Genomic DNA, 24,438 nt, shown 5'->3' on the forward strand with positions numbered 1-24,438 from the left:
AACAAGATATTTGTTCTAAAGCTAAATTTGGGCACTAGCATGTGTACAGAAGTGTCTTAGCATGAAGAAACAGAAGATTCAGCTTGTCATAATACAAAAACTAGTCAGAGAAGTTCCTAAACTCTGAGTGCCATCAGAGCTACAGTGAGGTCACCTTATGAATGCCGATGGCTTTGAATCTGTCAAAAAATGCAGCAAATGTGTCTGTATTCAATTGAAAATGTCGTATATTTTTATAAGGGAATGAGAGAAGGCGGTTATAGAATACGAGCCCAGACAATAGAAGACAATTCCATAGTATCATAAGACTGTGGAGGCTGGAAGTGACATCCTGAGATGGTCTAGTGGTCCTGCTCAAAGCAAGATCAAGTAGGTGAAGTTGTTTAGGAACTTGTTGAATTTTGAACATGTCCAAGGATTGGGATTCCATAATCTGTCTGGGCAACCTGTTCTGGTATGTGACCACCCTTAAAATATGACATGTTTTCTTCTCATGTTCCATGTTGTCTGCCACCTCTTGACCTATACCTGTGTACCTCCAAGAAGAGTCGGTCTCCATCTTTTCTGCGCCCCCCATTAGGCAGTAGACCTCCCCTTGACTGCTTTCTCTTCTTAAGGACTACTTAGCCTCTCAGTGTCTTTTTGTACATCACATGCTCCACCTGTGACCATCTTGGTGGCTCTCTGCTGCACTTGTTTCAGTGTATTGGTGATTCTCTTGCACTGGTGAACCCCAAACTGGATGAGGTACTCCAGATGTGATTTCAAAAGTGCTGAGTAGGGGACAGTAATTGCTTCTGTCAACCTGTTGGCTAAACTCCTACTAATATGGCCAAGGATGTGGTTAGCCTTTGCTGCAAGGCACACTGAGGACTCCTGTTCAGCTTCTCCACTTGGGCTTCCATGTCTTTTTTCAGCAAAGCTGATTTCTAACCAATTGGGCCATGAGTTGCTTCCAAGATGCTGTACTTTCAGCTTAACTGTGTTGTAATTCATAATGTTCCTGTTAACCATTTTCCAGACCTTTGATGTCTTCTGCATAGCAGCCCTGCCCTCCTTGACAGATATATTGACAGATTCCCCTTCCCAGTTCCTTCCCAATTTGGTACCATCCACAAAAGTGCTGATGATGGACACCATCAATGTTGTTAATAAAGATAATAAACAGTCTTGGCTTCAGGACTGATCCTGGTGGAACATCACTAGTTCCTGGCTACCAGTTGGACTTCAATGTCTGATCACTATGCCTTGAGCTTGGCATAGCTTGGCAGTCCAACCAATTTTTCGTCCACTTGTCCAGCCTGTGTCTCCCTGGTTTGGCTATAAGGATGCCATAGGAGACCAGGTCAAAAGCCTTTACATTCAGCCAGTCATCTCATCACAGAAGGCAATCAGGTAATTCAGGCATGTTCGCATTGACCTTCTTTTCCTTCCTGTGCTTGGAGATGGCTTTCTGTAGGAATTGCTCCATAACCTTCCACCCAGGATGTTTGAGACTCGCGCCTCCTACAAGAATTAGGTGAAAAGTCTGATGGGACATTCATTATCCCAGCTGTTGAAGCAGACAATGCAGAAAACCTCAGAGGCTGACAGGAAAGCAAGCTGTAGAGCCTGGCTCTGTAGCCCTACAAGTACAGACTTCGTCTGGGAGTGTAAAAAGGTCTGGATTTCCATTCCATTATTTTCATTTCTGGCTGAACAAGCTGTTTACAAGATCAATACCATGTTTATAAAAAGAATGAATCCGTTCAATTTGGTTCTGACTTCTCCAAGAATATTCTGTGAAAAGACAATTCACGGAACTATTGCACATAATTTCAAACGGGTGGAGAAGCCTCAGTCAGGTACCCAAATTCATGGAAGAGACAGAAGTTCAGAACAGCAGTGTCCTTTTCTTTCTATTGGCTAGTTCTATACAGTTTTTTTGTTGTTTTTATCCAAGTGTCTGGATTCTGTTTTGAGGTTACTTAACTTCATTAACTATATACTTAGTGCATAACTTAGACACTTTAAATAGTTTTCTTGGGGTACTTTTTAGGCCTTGTAGAAATGCAGCACAGTCATCACTGTATCTTGCCATTAGTGCTTGCCTGTGTGGAGACTTGTGTAAAGTTAAGCATGTTCATAAACCTTTGCAGTCTTTGCGCATGACCTTCAGTTTATTTGAAAACAGAGCACTCCAGCTCTCTCTTTCTGTATGTATGGACTTTGACATAAAAATGGTGGGAGGGAGTTGTCTGGGGCCTCTATGTGCTATCCTAATGCAGAGAAATAATAATTTTTGTTGGAAAGCTAACTGGTCAGTTATCTGTTTCTTGAAGACTGATTTAGACTTGCCATGTTTAAGACCTGTGTGTTTGCTTTCCCGACAGCCATGTCTATATTATGGCCACAGCGTATGCATATGCATCAGCATATGTCCCAGATTTAGTAAGAAATATCAAACAGACATGGATAAGATAGTGCTGTTTTTAAATGAGAAACCTGGAAAGTCTAAGGCTATTGCAATAAGATTTTTGTCTCTGAGTGCTAAAAAGTTCAAGATATCAATCATATAGAAGGCTAGGAATCATGGGATATAATTCCTTCCAAGAATTTGCCCTTCTTTCCTGGAGGTTGAATAGTAATGAATTTGTGTTTTGTTTCTTTAAAAAATGACTTACAGTATCCACCATCAATTGATTTGTATTTAAAGAACTATATAACTTTTAAGTAGTCGTTGACATTCCAACCGGAATAAATATTTTTGTATAGTTATTGTAGAGCTGACTATTTATGTTAATTATGACAGTGTCATCACAGACGCTGCTATTCGTTTTATAGAAAATAGCTTACATTTCCTGTCTACTTTAAATTTCACAACAGAAAAGACTACATTGGCCATTCCACAGATATGTTTGCATATCATACATATATTTTTTTAAGTTACTTGTTGACCACCTTCTTTAGTAATTCTATTAAGTGCTACTAGTATTTAGGAAAGTGGTTAGCATTTCTGAAATATTTTTAATGACATTTAAACACATTTAAACTTTAAGTGCTCCTTTTATGGGAGTTTGGGTTGAACTCTGAAGTTTTTTAAGTAACTGCCAATAAGTATAATTATTATACATTTTTTTAGATGTCATTTTTAATAGATTTTAATTATCGCTTTTTTCAAAGCTAGTGTCGGTGATGCACAGAACAAATATCCTGTTTTGTTTAAAGAAGGTCTGAGTCCACAATCATTTTTTTTCGTGCTGGGATAATTCCTATAATTAATAATGCAATGTTTATAGGAATTTTGACATTCATTTGTGGTTTCAGTAACTAGTTTGTGTAGTGTTTATAGTGAAATCTCTCCATTTACATCCTGAAACCTTGCACAGGAACAACACAAGACATCACAAATAGACTATTATTGTTATTGATCAGTTTGACCGCAGTGCTGTGTCATCTGTGGCTGACAATGTTAATTTTGAATCATAGTCATCTGGGGTTTTGGCAGGCTTTATAGCAAATTAGAAGTTCTGAAGCATCTTTGTTGGGCATTCTGTAGTTTTCAATTTAATTAAATGTGAAAAAGAATTGTCTTTGTTTTTATTTTATACTGTTCCCTCGTTTTTAACAATAGATACTGAAGTGCTAATCCCATTCTGTTCTGCAGACGTTCTTATGTTGTCCTCATCAACATAGTATCTTTAGTCTTTCAGTCATGCATTAAATGACATGACTAACATCTGTTAGGTTTGGTTTGTTCTCTCACATTCTCTCCCTAGGGGAGGAATTTCATGTGCAGTTAGTGGGGTTATTTTAACATGCTGGTTTTTTTAAAATGTGTACATTTCTTTGTGTTCATATTAGAATAGGTGAGATCAGTGCGCCTTGCAGCTGTAACAGAAGACAGGGTGTTTTAGCAGTCAAGGATTACTGTAGAAAATCATTGTCTCCTTTCATGTGTATTAAAACCGTTATTATGCCCAAGGAGTGAAATTGTTGACAATGATCTTCATCCTGGACATGCATGTCACAAGATGTCGAACTTTTTGAACATAAGAAATTAAACTTTCCACTTGACACTTTCTTCTGTTAAAAATTAATGCACAGAGTAGAAAACTAGGCTACAGCCTTTATGGTGGAAAAATGTAGATGGGAATTTGATAACGGCTGATTTTTTACATTACTGTGGTAATTTTACATTACTGTGGTTGACATAGGTAATGATAATGGAGTCCAACTAACAAGTCAGGAAAGGAGAAGACAGCTGTAGGTGCTCTATGGTAGGCCATTATCAGGAGGAATTCCAAGAGAATTCTTAAGTATTTGACTGAGTTGACAGTTTGAGGATATGTATGTTCAACAAAACAGGGATACAGACATTTCAGAGTGGTCTCTTCTGCCCATTCACTTCATCTTGTTCAGCTTCCACCAGCTGTTCTTCATTCCTGAAGAGATCTTGTTCAAGAAGTGAAACCCTGTTATCATTATAAGTGATAAAAATCAGCACATCCAGATGCTAAGCTGGGCTTTGAAGCATCGTAGAAAAATTAGGCAAGATTTCAAAGCCATGATCAGTGTAACTCTTGTGCTTATTTGCAAAGATATAAATACATTTTATTTATAGAATGCCATTTTATTGAAATCAAAAGAGCTTGCTATTTCCTCATGAGAACTGTAGAAGAAGGCAGAGTACTTCCATCACTGCTTTCTGTTCTAAGGACATTTTGTAAATTAGTGTTATTCTGCAGCATTGTATTAGCAGTAAAAACCATTATGTGTCGTTAATTAGGTAGTGATTTTATGTGTTTTTTGTAGGTCAGTCTAGAGTGTTTTTATTTTGTACAGAAATGAGATTGCTTCCACACTCCATTTTCTAAGGGTTTCTTCCAGGTATGATCTTTTCTTTGAGCTGTGTTTTAAGCCACTGTATACAAGTTCTCCAGAAAGTAAGAAGATCCTTTTTCACATAAGTTGGAAGAATTTGCTATCTTCTCCTTCTGGAGCTCAATAATTGTATATTTTTATAGTTCCTTTTTTTTTTTTCACAGTGCTACTTTTTTTAGTAACTGCAGTCAATGAGATAATATTGCAATATTTTTAGCATTGCTTTTATGACAGCTATTATCGGATATGTTGAAACAAAATAATTATAGGCATACTGAAAAACTGACTTCTATAGTTTTAGCCATGCAAACTACAGAGGTTTGTTTGACAATGCATGAACAAAATGGACACATAAAAAGCCCATATCTTTTTAGACAATGCTATTCATTGTTATTTAGGTATTAACTGTATGGTATACATTTGAAACAACTTCAAATTTGTGTGGTGATGTTTTACTAACTTAAAATATGTTGTGTGTATAGAATACAACCTTTATTTTTTCAGTACATGTTATTATTTATTCTTTTAAAAATGTTTACATAACTGTAAAAATACTAACATAATGTTCATTTCAGCTATATATCACGTTTCATTTAGATGGTTGTTAATAATACGTGATTAGGACATAACAGATGATGGCTTAAATTGGAGTGGGCTGCATGTTTGGATTTAACACACATAGGAAAATTTCTGAGTGCATCATAAGAGAAGGGAAGAGTGGTTAAGTAGATTTTTAAGTTACAGGAGGGACCATTATGGTCTGACTTCATCCATCATATATGTAGTACAGTGTCTTTGAGCAATTGCTGCATCTCAAGCTCAAGAAAGTGAGCTTGAAATGGAACGTAGAAATGCATCCCATATTGACTTAAAATTACGAAATTTCACTGTTATTGTGAGTAAAATGTTTCAATATTTAAAAAGCTCACCTTTTCAAATTTGCATTCTAATCTCCCCTCCCCCCTCCTTGCAACTTCTATTCCTTGAGAATAGATTTTTCAGTCTGTATCAGTACTGTCCTTTTATATATATTAGGAAACAAGCTCAGCTTTCCAAGCCAGATGGTACTTGTATTCAGTCTTTATTATCTTCTAATTCATAGCTGGTTTTTCTGTATTAAGATGACTGCTTGGTTCAGCCGTAGTGGGCCCGGCTGCAAACTAATATGTGTACACTTTGGATGATCAAGGAGTTAAAAGTGGCAAAATGGAAGAAAAAATGAACCAAATCCACAGTCAAAATGCTTTTTAAGAGTGTCTGTGTCTCCTATGTATATAGAAATGGATAAGACTGAAATCAATTGAGAAGACTGATCCTAGAAGCTCAAGATTAGACTTTCTACTAATATTTAATTATAATAATAATGAATAAATAAATAAAATGAACTAATACGACAGACAACATGGCTTCACTAAGGGCAAATCGTGCCTGACAAATTTGGTGGCCTTCTATGACAGCATTACAGCGTTGGTGGATAAGGGAAGAGTAACTGACATCATCTACTTGGACTTGTGCAAATCATTTGACACTGTTCCGCACAGCATCCTTGTCTCTAAATTGAAGAGACATGGATTTGCCGATGGATCACTTAGTGGATAAGGAACTGGCTGGATGGCCGCAGTCAGTGGCTCAGTGTCCAAGTGGTGACCAGTGAGGAGTGGTGTTCCTCACTGGTCGGTACTGGGACTGGTGCTGTTTAACATCTTTGTTGGCAACATGGACAGTGGGACTGAGTGTGCCCTCAGCAAGTTTGCCAGTGACACCAAACTGTGTGGTGCGGTTGACACCCTGGAGGGAAGGGATGCCATCCAGAGGGACCTGGACAGGCTTGAGAAGTGGGCCTGTGCGAACCTCAACAAGGAAGTTCAGCCAGGCCAAGTGCAAGGTCCTGCGCATGAGTCGGGGCAATCTCAAGCACAAATACAGGCTGGGCAGAGAGTGGACTGAGAGCAGCTCTGAGGAGAAGGACTTGGGAGTGTTGGTTGATGAGAAGCTCAACATGAGCTGGCAATGCATGCATGCAGCCCAGAAAGCCAAGTGCATCCTGGGCTGCATCAAAAGAAGCATGGCCAGCAACTTGAGGGAGGGGATTTTCCCAGTTTACCCCACCTGGAGTACTGCATCCAGCTCTGGAGCCCCCAGCACAAGAGGATGTAGACCTGTTGGAACAGGTCCAGAGGAGGGCCACAAAGATGATCAGGGGGCTGGAGCACCTCTGCTATGAAGACAGGCTGAGAGAGTTGTGGTTGTTCAGCCTGGAGAAGAGAAGGTTCCAAGGAGACCTTATAGCAGCCTTCCAGCACCTGCACTTCAGCACAGGAAAGATGGGGAGGGACTCTTCATCAGGGAGTGGAGTGATGGGATGAGGGGTAATGGTTTAAAATTGAAAGAGGGTATATTTAGATTAGATATTATGAAGAAATTCTTTACTGTGAGAGTGGTGAGGCACTGGCACAGGTTGCCCAGGGAAGCTGTGGATGCCCCATCCCTGGAGGGGGTGGAACTAGATGATCTTTAAGGTCCCTTCCAACCCAAACCATTCTTTGATTCTATGATTTGTATTCAGACCAGATGGTCTAAATAGGGCTTTAGAAAGTAGTTTTCTGTTTCTGTTGGCTGAAGTAATATTTTAATTTACTGAGATGCGGGGATTGTCTCTAAAATTGTGAATTTAAATGTATTTGTGAGTCACAAAGTAATAATAAAACTGAGTTGTGCCTCTCAGATTTTATTCTAAACTATTTCAAGAGTTGAGGAAGTCTGATGGAATCCCTTTTCTGGATATGCTTTTAGAGAAGACTAGAAAAGAGCAAACACAGAATCCCCCTTTAAAAAGTGAGGGTGGCATGAGTGGAAAAAGAGCCAGAAAATGAGAAGTGAATCAGCCTATTTTAATTCGCAGAAAAACAGTGGAAGAAGTAAGCAAAGTTCTTGTAAGTATCTAGAAGATAAAAAAGAAATTAATAACAGACAATGTGGATTTATCAAGAACAAATCATGCCAAAAAATCTAATGTAATTCTGCAACGGGTATCACGTTCCGTAGACAGAGAAGTAGCAATAGGGAACGTATCTTGATTTGAGGAAGGCTTTAATATCATCTTCCAGAACATATTTGTAAGCAAGACAGGGCAGGTGATATAGAGAAAACTGCTGTGGAATAGGCATATGTACCAAGAGTAGTAGTTAGAAGGTTTTATTTAGTATCTATGGATGTTTTTCTTTCTAAACGGAAAGATGTACCAAGTGAAACTTTGCTGTAGTTGTCAAGTGCATTCATTAATGTCCAGAATGATAGAATAGGGTATACTTACAAACATGTTAGAAAAGAGGTTTAAAATTATTTTGACAAATTTGAAAATTATTGAATGATATTCAAGAAGGACATTATTCAGTAAGTACTATGCTTAGATGTAGTCATACATTTAAATTGAAGTTAGTGACTGATCAGGTAGCGATTCCTAAGTGCAATATCTAGGCTCTAAACTGCCTCTTATGCTGAACATGAACTTTAATTGTCCATGTTGTTATGGAAAGGGTATTTGCCATCATAGGTTGCATAAACATTACTATGAGGCAGTCTTTCACTTCTAATCAGCACCAGGAAATGCCCAGCTGCAATGTGTCCAGTTTTGAAAATTGCAGCTCAAAATAGTGGTAGATTAGTTGACAGCAGTCCAGGTGAGATCTCTAGAAAAGATGCTGTGAGGAGATGCTGAACAAATATGATACGCTTTGAGACAGAAGACCGAGGGGAATGTTAAAATTTTCAAAGAAATGAAAGGCTGCTGTGTTTCATGCCTGTAGTAGATGATGGGACAAGAACTATTGAGCTTAAATTGCAGTTTGGGAGATTCAGACAAGATAGAAGGTAGTAGGTCTATATTTTAATACTTGTTAAGCTATTTAATGTATGTTTTCTCATTTGCCCCTTACATGTGCCTGCGTGTATTGAACTTGTGCTTGGGATAGACAATGATTGATGAAATAACTATGACTGAAATGTGGTAAACTCATCCTTACATCAGTAATTTCTTCAGTTTTGGAAACTCTACTCCTTGTACTGATTTTGGGTGGATTTTTCATGTATGATGTACATATTTTTCTCTCTCACTGTCTCTTTAAGCAAAAATGCATGTACCTCTTCCCTCAGAAGAAAGGGTTTAGTATTTTCCTTACAAATCAGCAGCATACAAATTCATTAATTTATGAGCTTGAGAATCACTTTTAAACATATTTTCTGTAGATTACCTTTACCTCTCATTTATACTACTAGTGTGTTTTTAAGAAAATACTGAATTTACAAAATTTAGTTTCATACACACAATTAGAACTGGATACTAGTGTTGTAGCTCTGCAAAATGTGTTAACTAGTGAGTTTTTCAAGGATGTGTAGCGTGTGCTACGTTTTAAATCATCAGACTATTGTCTGGGCTGTTTTTGATGTCACTTTGTGTTTACTAATTTTCATTTATATATAGTGTCTTCATGAATGGCAGTTCCATTCATTTTAAATGCACCCTAGTTGCAAACAGACATGAATGAATGCTTGTAATTAGCTGGAAATGAGAGCAATGAGTGTCTGCACTACAATAAAGGCTTAGGAGTTAAATGATCATCCAAAACTGCGACTCAGAATTCCATTATTAAACATTTAGAACTTCACAGAAGAGTTTGAATAACATACATTTATGAAGAATGATGTTCAGAAAGGTAAGTATTTCTAAAGGTAGCATTCTGTTTACGCCTTTAGTACAGGTGTAGTTTTGCTCGACAAAGAACGTGAGATCCGAGAGAACTGAAGTTCCTTTTTTCTACCCCTGCCTTCCCCCTACAACTGCCTTTAACCTATTGTGGCCAGTCCTCAGTTTCTGAAATCCAAAACTGATCACTCTTACAAGGAAGTAGTGAGCATTCCAGGTAGCATGTGTGTCAGGGAGAGGGTTCTAGGTTCTTAATTGATTCCTGAATTTATTCCAAGGAAACAGAAAACAAAGGGGGCAAACTTCAGATTCTTCTTTATAACGCAAGAGACATCACATCCTTTTGGGAAGTTTAGGTGTTGAGTCAATGTTGAAATGTTAATTGTTGAGAGAATACTGTAGTTTAAAAGGTTTAAAGGCTACCAACCTAGACACTTGATCTTGTCTCTGTTGGAAGATTTTTTGCAGCCTGACTACGGAAGTTAATCTTAGGAATAAATAGAAGACAGTAAAGTCAGACAGAAAATTGTTAGACGGTTACAGTTTCAGTTATACTTTGTTTATATTTTAAAAAAATCTATGTTAAGAGTAATAATAACAGGATTGAAGTTTTTCACCACTTCTGGGAGAGAATTTTGATTTTTGCAGAAATGTTTGTACTACTTTCAGGGACCACTGTGATGTATTTTTGAACCAGAAGAAGAATGAAATTGAATGTTTGAACAACTTCTATTGATTTAGACTATAATTTATGTAAGATGTCAGAGGTTAGATAGAGGAATAGTTATATTTGTATGTGAGTAGTTGTCCTATGAAACCCAATTAAAGGAGTGTAAATAAACACAGAATTTACTAAATAGTAATACAGTTTGTTTAGTTATGGTCTCTCATTTTTGGATTCCAGAGTTCTTGCCTGGAGCCTGTTTCGAGAGTAGATGTTTTGCTGTCATTGAGCAATGGGAACAGTTACACAGATCAGATTCTCCTTTCATTCTTCATTCTATGATGCAAAGAGAGATTAAGATTTTTTTCACTGGTTATTAAACCAATTTGCTGAATAACCTGTAAAAAGGCACTGAAGGAGATTAATATCCAAAGAGAAAATAAATATATGATGTCACTACAGCCCTGAAATTTAGTACAGCCTGGTTCATCAGCCTGCATTGTACTCTGGAACATTAGATAATGGACCCAAAACATCACACTTCTCAAGTTTTGGTGCAGCAAAATTTTAGTAGTCTGAGTAAAACCACAACTCACTCAACCAGGAAAAGTCTGCTAGATTCAGCCACCAGCCAGTGCAGAGATCCATATGTGGCAGGAGTTAGTGAAAATTAATCAAAATTATATAGTTTTAGCTTTTAAAACTGTTGGTATTCTCAGCCAAAACAAGATATTTGGACAGGCTAAGGAATTCTGATCAGAGACCATTTGAAAGAAATGTCATTAGTTTTTATAGCAGATCATTTAAATGCTTTTAAGCCTCTGCTTAGTGTGCAATTTGTGATCTAGAAGCTATTTGAAAGAATTTTAGTTTTGTGCCAAAAAAAAGAAAATTGTTAAAGATTAGTCTCACCAATGTGTTCTGCAAAAGTTTTTCTTTCTTTTTTTAAGTGGTATTTCCTTCATGAATTAAACCAGATGAGTTGGTTTCTGTTTAGAATACTTTTACCAAAGCAGTTCCTCTTTTAAGACAGGTAGTATTCTTTGAACATCAGTTTTAAAACCTTAAAAGTTGAAACTAACTGTAGAGAGTGGAATGTATGCAAATTTGTCAGTAGTTTCAATTCTGGCTATGTTCATATTATAGGATTATATTCATCTCCTGAGCCTAATGCTTGGTCACTAGATAAAAATCAATGTGAACAACTAAAACACCTCAGTTTAATTGGTATGTGTGATAAAGCATTAGAATCACTTTGCTAGCTAGTTGTAAATACATCTGTACAACATAAGAAATAAAAATTTCCACAAAAAAAATATCTATTTAAATAAACTCCTCAGACTAGGAGAGCTTTATTCATATAACAAGTACAAGACAAGGGGACTCAGAAAAAGAATCAGAAAAAATCTAGAAAAATTTGGTGAGTTCCAAGTATAATCTAACTTTAATTCACTTTAAAATAAAGATGCAAATAGCAAACAAATCCCAACAGAGTACTGATCAAAGGAGACAGGGAGACAGAAATAGTAAAACATTCTGTAAAAAAATAGACTGATACCTTTTATTTCTTAGTGGAACATTGATTCAGGCTTATAAAACCAATGGAAAAGAATATTTCCATTATTGTAAACTTTGTTACTATAGCTAGTTATGCAGCCAGTTTATAATAATATTCTATTTATGATTCTAGCTCTTCCATGCATCAAACGAATCACCAGACAACATCTGTTTTTAAAGAAAACCACTTGTGCTTTTTCATTCAGTAGCATGTAAACGGCATTGTGTTTACCTTAAATATCTCATGTAGGTGGAGAGATTATATCACAGATAGATGAGATTATATCACATGAATTTCCAGTGATTTCCCAGATACAAACACATAAATTCTGTAGAATACGTGAATAGAAAATTCAAAGTGAGCTAAAAGTATTCCCATTTATACTTTTATTCAATTAATTATATTATCAGAAAAAAACCATGGTATTTTATGTTTTAGTCTTATAACAGAAGGTCTTTGTTGGAGTTATTCCCTCAGAAAATATTTTAAAAAATTTCTTTAATAATAATAATACAATTTCCACCTCTAAAGATTTATGTGAACAGAAACAGCAAATCATCAAACATGAATGATTTCTTGATAAATCGTCTCTTAATCATGGCCATATCTATGATATATTAGTAAGAAAGTGGCGCAATAAAGTCTGTGTCAGTAAGAATAACGCTTTTCTAGATTAAAAAATCTGTTTGAAAGTATTGTCACAAAATTTGTATGGGGCAATAGACTCTGCATTACTGTTGTATTTCTCATTTTTCTTCCTCTAGTTTTTCATTTCCTGCCTAAATCTTAGATTCTAATCTTGTTTTCATAGCAGAAACTGTATTGTGTTTCTTTTTTGGTAGGGAACTTGGACTTTTCTTGCCATTTAATAAGCTGGCCTTACTGATGAAATATTTATACTGACAATACCACTGTTTATTATGTGATAGTCATTCAGAGCTTCATGTATGAGTGGGTGCAGGACATAAGTCTGCCCTAAAAAGGGGCTCTCTGTGGGGCTGATTTTGAAGAGGCTGAGCACAAGAACAAATTTGTGATATTTTTTATTTCTGTTCCTGTTATTTCCCTTGCAAGCAATCCTTCTCTAGGATTGCCTGCATTCTGGAAGAAATCTGAATTCATTTCACTCAATTGAATGTCACAGTCTGAGAAATACTAACTTACTATCTGTTGTGTAGTTGTTAAGTTCTTTAATGTATATGATTTTCACCTGGTCAATATACTGTAGCTAATAATGTTATAAAATCCGTACTTAATAGGCAGAATAACATATCAAGAACAAAGTGCATTTCAAATTAATTACAGAGGTAAAATGAATTTTTATTTAATTCACCTGCTAGCAGCTGAGCCCAGGGTTGCACTTTTCATTGTAGCAGCTGGTGACAGTACAAGCATCTAGGAAAGCACTTTCTGCAGGAGATGCTTGGAATGCCATCTACTGTTGAAGAAGCAAAAAAAAACCCCACAACCCAAAACCCATACAACCAAAACCCCTAGCAAAACCTGCTTTTTTTGAGTTGTTTGTTCTGAAATGAAACTCTACTTACATTGTTATGTCTGTATATTTATTACTTGTGAGGCCATCCTTTTGCAGAATATTTAAAATATATTATGTAGAATTCAACTAGTGCTCTGAAAAGAGATTAAATGTGTTTGATTTCAGTATCCTAGTTTTTGTATTTTAAATTTTAAATTTGTGCTTTGTTTTATGAGTTCCCTGAGAATTTCAGTTAGTTGCAAACCAGTTTGAAGTATAAGTAAAGGTAAATTCTCATCTTTCCAATATAGAATTAATAGAAATTACATTAAATAAGAAAAGTTGCAATCCAGACACTGTAATAAATATTCCTTAAAAATCCTTGTGATTAAAATTTTCATTTAAATGGAATGAAGTATTAAGAGAAAGGCCTTTCTCTGGAAAAAAGAAACAACCCCCAAACCATTTTTTTTTTTTGCCTTTTTAAGAAAAACAAGTGTAGCACAACAGCTAAAATGGTATTTGATTATCTTTTACTGAAGTTCACTCTTGTAAAATTGTGCATGGAAATTACAGATTTACTCAAGCTTGAGTAGGCTTGTAAACCTGTATGTTACATTGGGATATATTTATGCATGTGTTATCACTATCAATGATATTGGTAAATGTTTTCATTTTGATCATGAACAAGTCAATGTAATTCACAGTCATCATGTTATAGTCATCTCCATTTCCAGAAGAAAAGTATGGCTTACTGTAATGCAGCTATTGTGGTATGTTTCACACATCCTGTAGGTAACTTCTTGGGTATTTTTGTATCACACAAAATGTAAAAGATTATGGTGGTAGACCTAAGACCTATGTGCTATTCCAGCATTCCTACGGTGAAGCCTAATTTTTTTAAAGTAACCTTAGGTGTAAGAGTGGAGTCATTTTTTTATCTTAAGGATTGTATTGAAGAAAATTTTCTTTCCAACTGTTTGTTAAACTGTTCTTAAAAACAGGAGAACAAATAAGCAAACCCCAAAACTGGCTAAATTCAAAATAACAACAGTTATAAAGTAAAAGCTAATTAGACTTTTCTTCAATTTTATTTAAAAATAGATACATTCAAATGGATCCGATCTGGAAAAGTTATTGTTTGTTAGGAGATTGTGTTGTAGTAGTATATGTAACTCAAACATTTTTCAACCTGAATCTCACCTGAGACTTGCTATGGGGTCCTCATAATTACACAGAATTGCATTTAGTAACAAATCTTACATGACATTTGGGCAATTTTTGCCTGTGTCCTTCTTTGAAAATGAGAGAAGAGTCCAGTATTTTTTTCTGATTTGACTCCTGCTATTTTAGCTTGAGTATTTTTTTTTCCGTAAATCACCTGCCTGAAATATCCATGTATCTGAAGAATTTATAACAGTATCATTTATTAAATTGGAAAAAAAAAACGAAGCCCAAATAAACCTGGGTTTTTTTTCAATGAATTTAAATATACATGCTTTTAAAGCTTAACCAGCTAAAATTTTGTTAACATAGTTTTGAACACCCTGAACATCCTGGTTGAAGGCAGTTACTGCTTATGTAGAGGACTTGAAGAAGTGTCAGGTGCCCGTGTGAGGCTTCTCAGCCTGTACGAGCACTGAGATTGTAGAGAAGTCAGGGCTTTTCAGATGGTGAGACATTAGTGGGACCAAATACACTGCAGGACAAATGAGAAATGATTAAACTATTGTCTCACAATGTAGCTTCTTAAAGAGAAGAAAACTGATATTTGTAGGAATATTGCCTTTTTTGTCTAGAAAGGAGTCCACTAACAGAACAAACCTAGTAAATTCAAGGAGGTATTTATCTGTACCTCATGTCCTTGAAATTTGATTTGAAATTCATTCTAGTAAAGAATGATGTAATACTAGCTGCTCTTTAAATGAGCCAACAGAAACTGAATAGGTAAACTTCTATTAAAGAATTATTTACTCGTAGTAAATAGCTCAAGGATTCCCTAAAACTTGCTTGCTTTTTCTAAATGCTGTCCTTCACAGCCTTCATGTACGTTGATTGGATCTTGGTTTTGCTCTTACTGCATTTCTAACAGAGGCTAATTTTTGATTTTACATGTTGCAAGCTAGCTGATCTGATCTTGCAGCTTTTATAAATGGCCTCAGAGATGAACAACTAACAGGCAATGGGTAATTTACCCAGAGAAGATCAGACTGGTGAAACTCCTAGTTCAAGAAAGTTGGTAATGTGACAACCTGAAAAAAACTTCTGGAACTTTAAGATTTGAAGACACTTCTTCATTGAATCTGTTTTCTTATTTTAATATTGTTTATACAGGATGAATAATGTTACTGTCTTCCAGCTATTTTTATTGCTCTTCTTTGACAACTTTGCTTGATCCAAGACTTTCTATTAATTATTGCTTTATAATTTTTGTTTTTCCTAATTTTTGTACATGCCTTGTTCTGTCAGCAGACACAAGATACCCAAGTGGGAAGCAGCTGGCATATTCCACATGGCAACCAATTATAATGCTGACGGTTACAAATTCCCACTTTGTGATAACCAAAATACTCTTTTCTTTGCTAAATACAGGAAAACCCCGCAGTAGCCCATTTTCATGTGGTGGGTTTGGACAAACACTAGATTTTTAACATTGACCTTTTAATATCACCTCCCTGGTGCAGGCGGGCCTCCTGCTTGCAATTTTGGATAACCTTCAAAAGAGAGCATTGATCCATGAATTAATTATTGGAACTGCACATAACACAATGGCTACCATTCAGTGTAGTACTTATTTATTATTACAGTTGTACAACAGTAATTTTCTCATGGGCTGATTTGTGATTTTGACACTCATTTTATGGTTTTACTATCAACACTGTAACAGAAAGGAAAAAGTCCAACCAAGCTAGGAAATATTTGAGAAGTGTGAGAGCTTTAATTTGTAGAACACAGTGTCTCTATCTCACTCCAGAAACAAATAATAGGAAACATTTTGCCCCGAAGAGTTCATATCCTAAGATAAGCAGAGTCTGCTTTATTGTGCTTCTAAAATAATCAAAACGTACTGTCAGTCTCTTCAGTTTTAGATTTGAAAGTACAGAGCTGTTGAGCACTATGTTTTCGGTTGGTGTGAACCACATTTTAGTGTATGTTTTCTAAAAATATTAGTGTGTCAAAATTTCACACCGAGACTTGTTTGTCTGGAACCTTTGATAAAACCATCCCATTTCTAACCAGCATCTAAATGTCGGAGTAGTCTTAATCTTACAGAATTTATGTTCATCCAAGGTTCATGCAGGGAGCTCACTCAGCCTCGACTATTATTGTACAGGAGCGTGGACAGGTCTGTGTTTATCTGTAAAGTGTGTTCCTTGTTGTTTCTCTTATATCTTTAATGTCACTTCAGTTGGGACTTCAGGGATGTTTAACTGTTTCAGCTTGGATTTAGATAGGTTTTAGATTTAGTCTGTGTTACAAGAATTGTTTCTAGCCCAAGTACCCAACTTCTCCACCTGCTTGTTCATGAATATTAAATGTCCAATTATCTACTATCTATCCAATTAGCTACTGATCTTGGAGGTGTTTTTGTGGAAACTGCTCATACTTATTTTACAAACAGGTCAAAATTAGTCAGGAAAATCACCTACACACTTCTTCAGGAAAATCCTTCCTTTGAAAAGACATTATTATGCAAAATATGATCCTTCTTAATTCAACTACCTATACTCTTTAAATTAATAAAAAACTTGGAGCAGTCATGTAAAAGGAAGACTGATTTTGATAAAAAATAATTAAGGTGAATGTTCTTATAGCATCAATAGGATAATCAATGCATAGAATCAATTCAGCTAATATGTAAATATTTTGCAGTTATCCAATTGTCATGGCATTTATATCTAACCTTCTTAACTCTCTTTTCTTGGAGTTAAACATATTAACATAGTTTAACTTAATTAATCTGTAGAGGTGCCCTCCTTCTAGGAAATAGCTGTTTTTACACATATTTCACTGTGTGCCGGTGTTAGCTCTACTGTTTTGTCAAGAGTAGGTGCAGACAAAGTTATATATTGTGTATGTGTCGTATATCTTGACTTCTGACATATCAGTGGATAGTCACTGCATACAAATCCTTTTTTAAGTTTGCCACTTGGTGTAGGGCATATATATCATTGGGATACTGTTATGAAGATTTAGAAAAAGAAAAGAAAGAGTCCACAGCGAGCAGTCTAGGAAAATGCATTAACGGACCGTGCATCCTAAGACAGGCTGGTGGAAACCTCTGAATGTGTCTGGAGCTGACAATCTTCCCCCCTTTTCAGCACAGTCCCTAGTTAGACCAAGGGAACAGGCATACCGGCAGTGGTTTAGATGATACAGTTACACACCGAATGCCATTATTGGTCAGGAAGAGTGGGAGGCAAGGGGAAAGGAGAAGGGAGTGGGGGTAGAATTTTATCATTGTTTTTGAAAATCTTATTTGATTTTCAGTGTAAGTTTCCAGGGTATATTGTGGAGGAAGTTTTTCTACGTTAAGAAATATTGGTGATGGTAAATACTTCTAAAAGATTATGATGTTCATGTACTATAAGAATATATAAATTTCTGAGAAGACTGCTACATACCTTAATCAAAATATTTTAATAATGCTGAAGACTGAAATCACTCTCTTTTGCTTTCCTTACAAGTTTGCTATACAGTCTTCAGCCCAATTCGTGTTGGGTAATGCTATATTGTTTTTGAAGATTGTTGCGAAATAGTAATTGCATTTTTAGTTTGTGAGAAGTTTCATGGAGGGATTCAACTTTTTTTCTCTTCTCCTTTAATGTGTAATCAGGGTTTTGGAAGGTAAGTGATGAGCCACAAAATGCAGAACGCCCAGCTTGTTGATGATATTTAGTAAAACATTTCCAATGGCAAGGGTAATTTCTTCTCCTTTTTAAATATGGCAAGGATTTACCTGTAACTTGAAGTCTTTACAGACTTAAACAAACATTTGGTAAGCAGCATGTATTACCACAAAACATGGGACACATTTGTTCATCTAGTGTATGTCAGGTAGCTACACAATTTAGTGTATTAAGGTAATTTAAGTTAGGTTTTTTTTATCTGCTTATGAATTTTTGTTGAAGTGTCTTCATTTAAAACCGTGTGACCTAAAGGATGTAGGTCTCTGCCTTTCAGATGGGTTAGAACTTCTTTGGTCAGGTGATGGAAGCATCAGCTTGTAAAGGATGGCTTTAAAAATATCTCCTTGATAGGCATTTGTTAGTGATAGACATTTCATAAATTTTTTCACTGTTATAGCAGCTATCACAAGCATCACAAACATAGAGGTACGCTCTTTTTACTACTTACAGGACTTGGCTTCTACATAATCCTTTTTACTTTTCAGAATATGCTGTAAAATGGTGTAGTCACAGTAGTCATGTGAATTAGTAGTGGTTCCATTTTTAGACTTCTATGCAAGAAATAGCAGTATCTAACTTAAAATCCATAAACTGAAATTTTATTAGGTTTGCATTGAGAAGGCATTTGCTAATTATTAAAATGATTTTGGAATATTTCAAATCTGCTAATAATTGGAGGCAGTTATTAAAGAGAGAGAGAGAATACTGTCTTCCCTTCAAAGATTGTGGGTTGGCATCTTGACTCTCGAAAGAGCTGCTGGCTCTGTACTGTCATCTGGGCTAATGGGGTCTGGAATGCAAAGAAGAATAAATGCAAATTCTGAGGATAGTATTCAGTTTAATTCACTTTATTATATATGTTGGTGTCAAGCAGTTAGCATTCATGCTGTTTTTATTTGAAAGATAGCAGCTCTATAGATTTTTTTATGTGTATAACTAGAAATATGTATTTGAGACAAAATTGTTTGCTGCAGTCTTCTCTCAACTATTTTCTAATTCTTTATTGCGAACACAGATGGAAGTCAATGTCAGTACTGTATCTGTAGAGGAAGCAAAATGTGAAGGTTCTTTTAATAGATCTGATCCTGTATGATTTGCTTTAGGAAAACCAGACAGTTCTGCATATTAATATTTAATCTCATCTTAATTCTTAATCAAGTTTAGTGTAACACGTATTGCTCATTGAGACTACTGTACATATATTCTGCTTTGGGTTTTGGGACATTAGGCTCTATGCTCACTAAACTTAAAATTTCCTACAAGCGTCCCACTCTCTGGACTTCATAGGCAATATATTTAATAAAAGTAGCTACAGCAGAAGTATCAACAACTTCATTAAATTGATACCAGCAACATCAATTACAACATTAATTGTAATAACAAATACATACTTAGATGCGTTTGTTTGTGGATGAGGGAAAACAGAAACCCAAACAAAAGATTGATTTATATTTCCAGTCCTCTCAACTTCAACCAAAAGGCTAGAAAAAGCTTCCATCGTAGTCTGTCCTCTTCTCACCACTTCGCTGAGGTGGTTAGGAGATAAGGAGAGCATAGAAAGCTACTGAGCAAAGACTGGAACTACTGGCCTGTGACGTTTTTAAATGAAAGTCACATAGAGTGTTGTATGGTTTATGCTCAACTCAACTGGAAGAGATTAGGTACACCCAGACTATTCCTGCAGATCAGATTTCCTTTGTGCTTGTAGGTCCGTGGATGGCAAACTTCTGAATCTTGAGAGCACTGTTGGGTTTGAGATAGATACTAAGATGTTTATCCCTGCCAAGGATGGCTGATTCTGAAATCTGGATTTCCCCAAACTTCACTGGAGAATAACTAGATACCTCTTTCATTTGAGATATCTAGGAGGTCTACAGTGTGTTTTATGGGTCATTTTCATGGATTTAAGTGCTAGAATTCTGCCCACGTGTTTTTGTGGCTATGTATCCCAAGTATGTAAAAGTAGAGAAGAGGTCTGATAATAGAGTGCTTATTGGTTTACCTGTGAGCAACACATCTTTTGGGAAGAATGCCTTATGGTTTTGACATAGTAGATTTTAGAGAGGCAGTAGATTGAAGAATAGAAAAGAACTAGGAGTTTAAATGGCCCAGAAAATTTTGTATGTTAATGTTTTCACTACCTTTTCTCCTGCTTCCCTTTTTCTTGTTCTCTTCCCTCTTCTTTCTGTTCTGTTCTCATATTCATTCTCTGTGCCAGTGGGACTAGCCATAATCTTTGAGGAAATTTTTAGTACACGGAGAGGATCTAACATAAAACCAGTGTTCACTGAGAATTGAGATCTAACCTAATGATGCTAGCTCTTGGAAAAGATCAAAGGGGTCTTGCAGAAGAACACACGAGGAATGGATGTTTCAAAGGGCAGAGGTTCCTGATGACAAAGCGCAAGGTGCAAAAATTCTTTGTTGTAAACAAGTAGAAAAAACCTGGCTTGTTTTCAAGTGAAGCAGTATATGGAGTTATGATCTGTGTGAAACAATTGTGATAGAAGCTTCAGATTCTTCAAACATCTTAGAATTAATTCGGTGCTTGCGCAGTGTTGAGTAAATTCCTATAATGACAGAATTAATCAAAATTGAAAATAGGTGATAAAGTATAATATTCTGCCCTGTTAGTATGTGTTGTCCCAGTCACTGTTGATCAGACGCATTATCTGCAGCCTGTTGGTGGTTTTAGTAAACAGGTATCAATTGGAAGTTGGTTCTAGTGAATAAGTAGAACTGGCATTGTTCTTGGCAGAGTTTTGAGAAGACAAGATTGAAAAGATGTGGGGAGGTAAAATGAAGACGGTAGTCTGGAAGAAAGAGAATGCAGTCATATTGCTTGGGAGTTTTCAGTTAGTCTGTTGAGTAAATGGAGGCTTGGGTTTTTTTTGACCTGTCAATCTGCTTCTTTTAAGTAATTATTAGTTGCTGGTTTTTGAAAGGAGCGGAGAAAGCAATGCGTGTATATGGGGGCACATAATCTAGTAAAACACAAAGCAGTTCTTGTAACCAAAAGAAATACAACTGTATGTGTGTATGTAGACAGGGTTTAAGAATCTGGAGTCCCTTCGGTCCTTTTCTGTCTAGAAAAAGCTATTTAAACCACAGCAGTGTTAAAAACTTCCGATGTATTTTATCTGATACGTCATTATTTCTATCAGTTACTGCAACTTCCACTCCTAATTGAAGAGTTTTTTGGAAAGACAGTAGCAGGCATTAGCCTGTGGTTTGCTGATTTAGGTACAGAATATCTATCTCTGACCTTGAAAGATAAATATCTATGCTGTACACCTGAAGTGTCCAGGCCTGTTGGTCCACAACTTCAATATTAGTTTAATTTCATACAGTAGAATCTATTTTTTTCAATAGATTTTTTCATAATTTCTTTTCAAATTGTAGTTTGCTCTCCATGTTTGTTATAAAGTCAAGGGACATTGTTGCCTAATCCAGGGACTGAAGGACGTATGGAGAGTGCTCAAGGAATGCGTCACAGTTATATAATAATGGAAGCTGTTGTCCTCGCATAACTGCAGTGTTGGACAGTGTATAGTGGACGAGACACAGAATTGTAGGAGAAAAGATTATTTCTTAGGAGATACATTTTGAATTGTGGGGTCAAATGATATCCTGACTTAAACCACAGCGTTCCTATAAAATACTGAGAAAAAAATTTTAAATGCATGTTTTCGAAGTGTCTTCTAGCGGTCAATGTTTTTATTTAATGGTGCTAAACTACAAATCTGATTGTAAGATTTTAAAAAATACCAAGTGTTTGCAGCTGCAATTGAAGTCATCAACCATACAATATTATGTTAAGATGCTAGATCCTCTTGAAAAAAAGTGCACCAAAGATTTCAAATGGCACACTCAGAATTAGCGTGCACTATTGCAATTTTGATCTTACTCTATTATGATCTCAGTTCTACATGTGAAAAAAATTGACCATGGTAGCTACCCAAAGGAATGATGTTGATTGTAATCTGATTATGTGAAGTGCTCAAATGTCCTTTGTTTAGTTCAATAAAAAAAATTCACAATGAAGTAATAACTTCAGAGTGCCCAGTAAATATGTTTGGGAGTCATGTACAGAGAGGAATATAAGGAACCGTGGACTATCTGCATACTCAGTTTTCTTGGTCCAGTTGCCAGGGAGGTAATATTTACACTGTCTAGCTCTAGGCCTGTGATTTAGGAGCTCTGAATCATTGTCTGGGAGTGTTTCCTTCTCACAGTTATATAGAGCTTTTAGGCTCTTACAGTTGGGGGATCTGAACTAAATGTCCTAAGCTGCCTAGTGAAAAAAGTATGGAAATGCTTCGATTTCCTGCGCCTTCCACTCCTCATCATTTGAATTTCCTTTCTCGAAAACCTAGTGTGGAATCTTTTGGTTAAAGATAGTATTGTGATTAAGATGCATGGTAGAGTGGAATTGCGACTGCATGAGAAAATTTTATTTTCATATTTCTTAACTTTGGAGTATATCTGCCACATTTCTTTGTATATAAATTTCTAAAGTGCTGAAGAGGCAAAACCGTGCTAGAAAACTTTTTACTGTGTGCTGCATGTTCAGTTTTCGTTTTCTGTAGTCAATTTTGGAAATGTTTTAGTGTGTCTTAGTGTCCACTTATTTAGTTCTTGTGTGGTCACTGAATCCTGTTTATAGAGGTATTCACTGTGATATCGTATGAAGATGTGGATCTATTTTGGTGAACTGTACTTTTCTGTCCTACATTAAGCATCTGCTTAAACTGGGAGCCTGTACTCCCCGTTTACTAAAGTAAGAGAGCGTTCATAGAGACATTCAGAATATCTATTTAGGAACCTTTTTGGGTTTTTTGAACATATGTGGAAGCTAGATCCTAATTTGATATTTAAGACATGTATCTGCAATTGGAGGATGGAAATATTCCTGTGAGTATATGTCTCCATTCTTGGCTTCAGTGGAGAGGAATTGCATAGAACGTCGTCTTGCTCACTCAAATTAAAGCATGTATTTCAGATACAGTATTTTCCTAACGACAAATATTAATCAGTACTATACAGACATAGTGTGTGTATTATCTAATTATTTTTTTAGCAAGTCCTAGTAAATTTTACTGAGAGTAAAATTCCTTATCTTTCCTTCCTTAGTGTTTAGAGTTACATTGTCTGCAGACCCCGACATCCTTTAATCTATTAGTTCAGGATATTGCATTTTAAATGGCATGTTACATGTTATAAATTCACCTTGAATTATGATAGCTAATTTGGTTGTAAATAAAAATTAAAAAATAGATTATAGTTAACATAATCAAAGCACTTTCCTTTCATTTATAGCTGAATGTATTGCTGGGAATGTTCTAAAATGATACTCTGTCCAAAGAATTGGGAGCCACTTATAGAACATTACAGATTTCACTTTGTAATTAAAAGTTTTAGATACTTGGCATTCCCCATTTTTAATCCTAAATGGAAATAAGCACAGAATACAACTTAATATAAATATACAACAAATATTAAATGAATTTATTTTAACTTAAAGTAAGAACTTTCTCCTGCCCACATGATACAGATTATAGAACTTCAGGGTAGTTGTTTGACAATATGTTGCACTCAGTTGTGCAAACTTATCTTTTTAGGGTCAAAGAAGAGCAAAAACCACAGCCGACACAGTAAGTAAAATACCTTAAAAATGCAGTAGGCTTGACTTTTCTACCTTTGCCATGTTCTGCTTTCTGCACCTTTGATGGTATTAGCTTTCACTAATACCTGATAGGCTGCAGGTAGTTTGTCATCTGCTTCCTGACTGGCTTGTAAGAGAGCTGCCTGCAGCTTCTTACTTCATCCACATGTTAGCTGGATGTAGGTTCTTGCTGTCTGCTTGTGAACTGGTGAACTGTAAAACTTTATTTCCCTTACATCCTTAGTGGCTGACTTAGTACTGCAGCTAACATTCCCATTGGCTCTAGCTTTTCCGCCTGTATATTTCTATTAGCATTGGATAAGAAAACATTTAAACTAGTGTGGTTTTATTGGTTATTCAGTCACATTATTTGCTTATTTAAACAGGTGGTTTCCCTTTAGTGGGATCACTGAGCTGGTAAATAACGTTCTTCAACCACAGCAAAAACAGCAAAATGAAAAGGAGCCCCAGACGTAAGTAAGCCGCTCTCTGTAGACTAAGTAACATCTGTATAGAATTAAAACATACTGGAGAGTATGTTTAAAATAATTGCCCATTCAGAACATCCTACTAAGGGCATTTTGCAAGCTGACATTGTT

The 24,438-nt window shown here is 36.0% G+C and overlaps 1 protein-coding gene across 32 annotated transcripts in view; it reads left to right on the forward strand.

Moving 5' to 3' along the window:
* The window catches only part of RIMS2 (regulating synaptic membrane exocytosis 2), a 503,494-nt gene that overhangs the window by 53,647 nt on the left and 425,409 nt on the right, over positions 1 to 24,438 (forward strand). For 9 of the 32 annotated variants that reach the window (XM_074577593.1, XM_074577587.1, XM_074577614.1 and 6 more), the window contains exons 2-3: positions 23,796 to 23,828; positions 24,226 to 24,312. The exons of the other annotated variants lie outside the window; for them this stretch is intronic. In XM_074577593.1, coding sequence (XP_074433694.1) covers positions 23,796 to 23,828; positions 24,226 to 24,312 — 120 coding nt within the window. The remainder of the gene's footprint in view (positions 1 to 23,795; positions 23,829 to 24,225; positions 24,313 to 24,438) is intronic. 32 annotated transcript variants of the gene reach the window in all.

This window comes from Larus michahellis, chromosome 2 (assembly GCF_964199755.1).
Source record: "Larus michahellis chromosome 2, bLarMic1.1, whole genome shotgun sequence".
In the NCBI taxonomy this organism is placed as follows: domain Eukaryota; kingdom Metazoa; phylum Chordata; class Aves; order Charadriiformes; family Laridae; genus Larus; species Larus michahellis.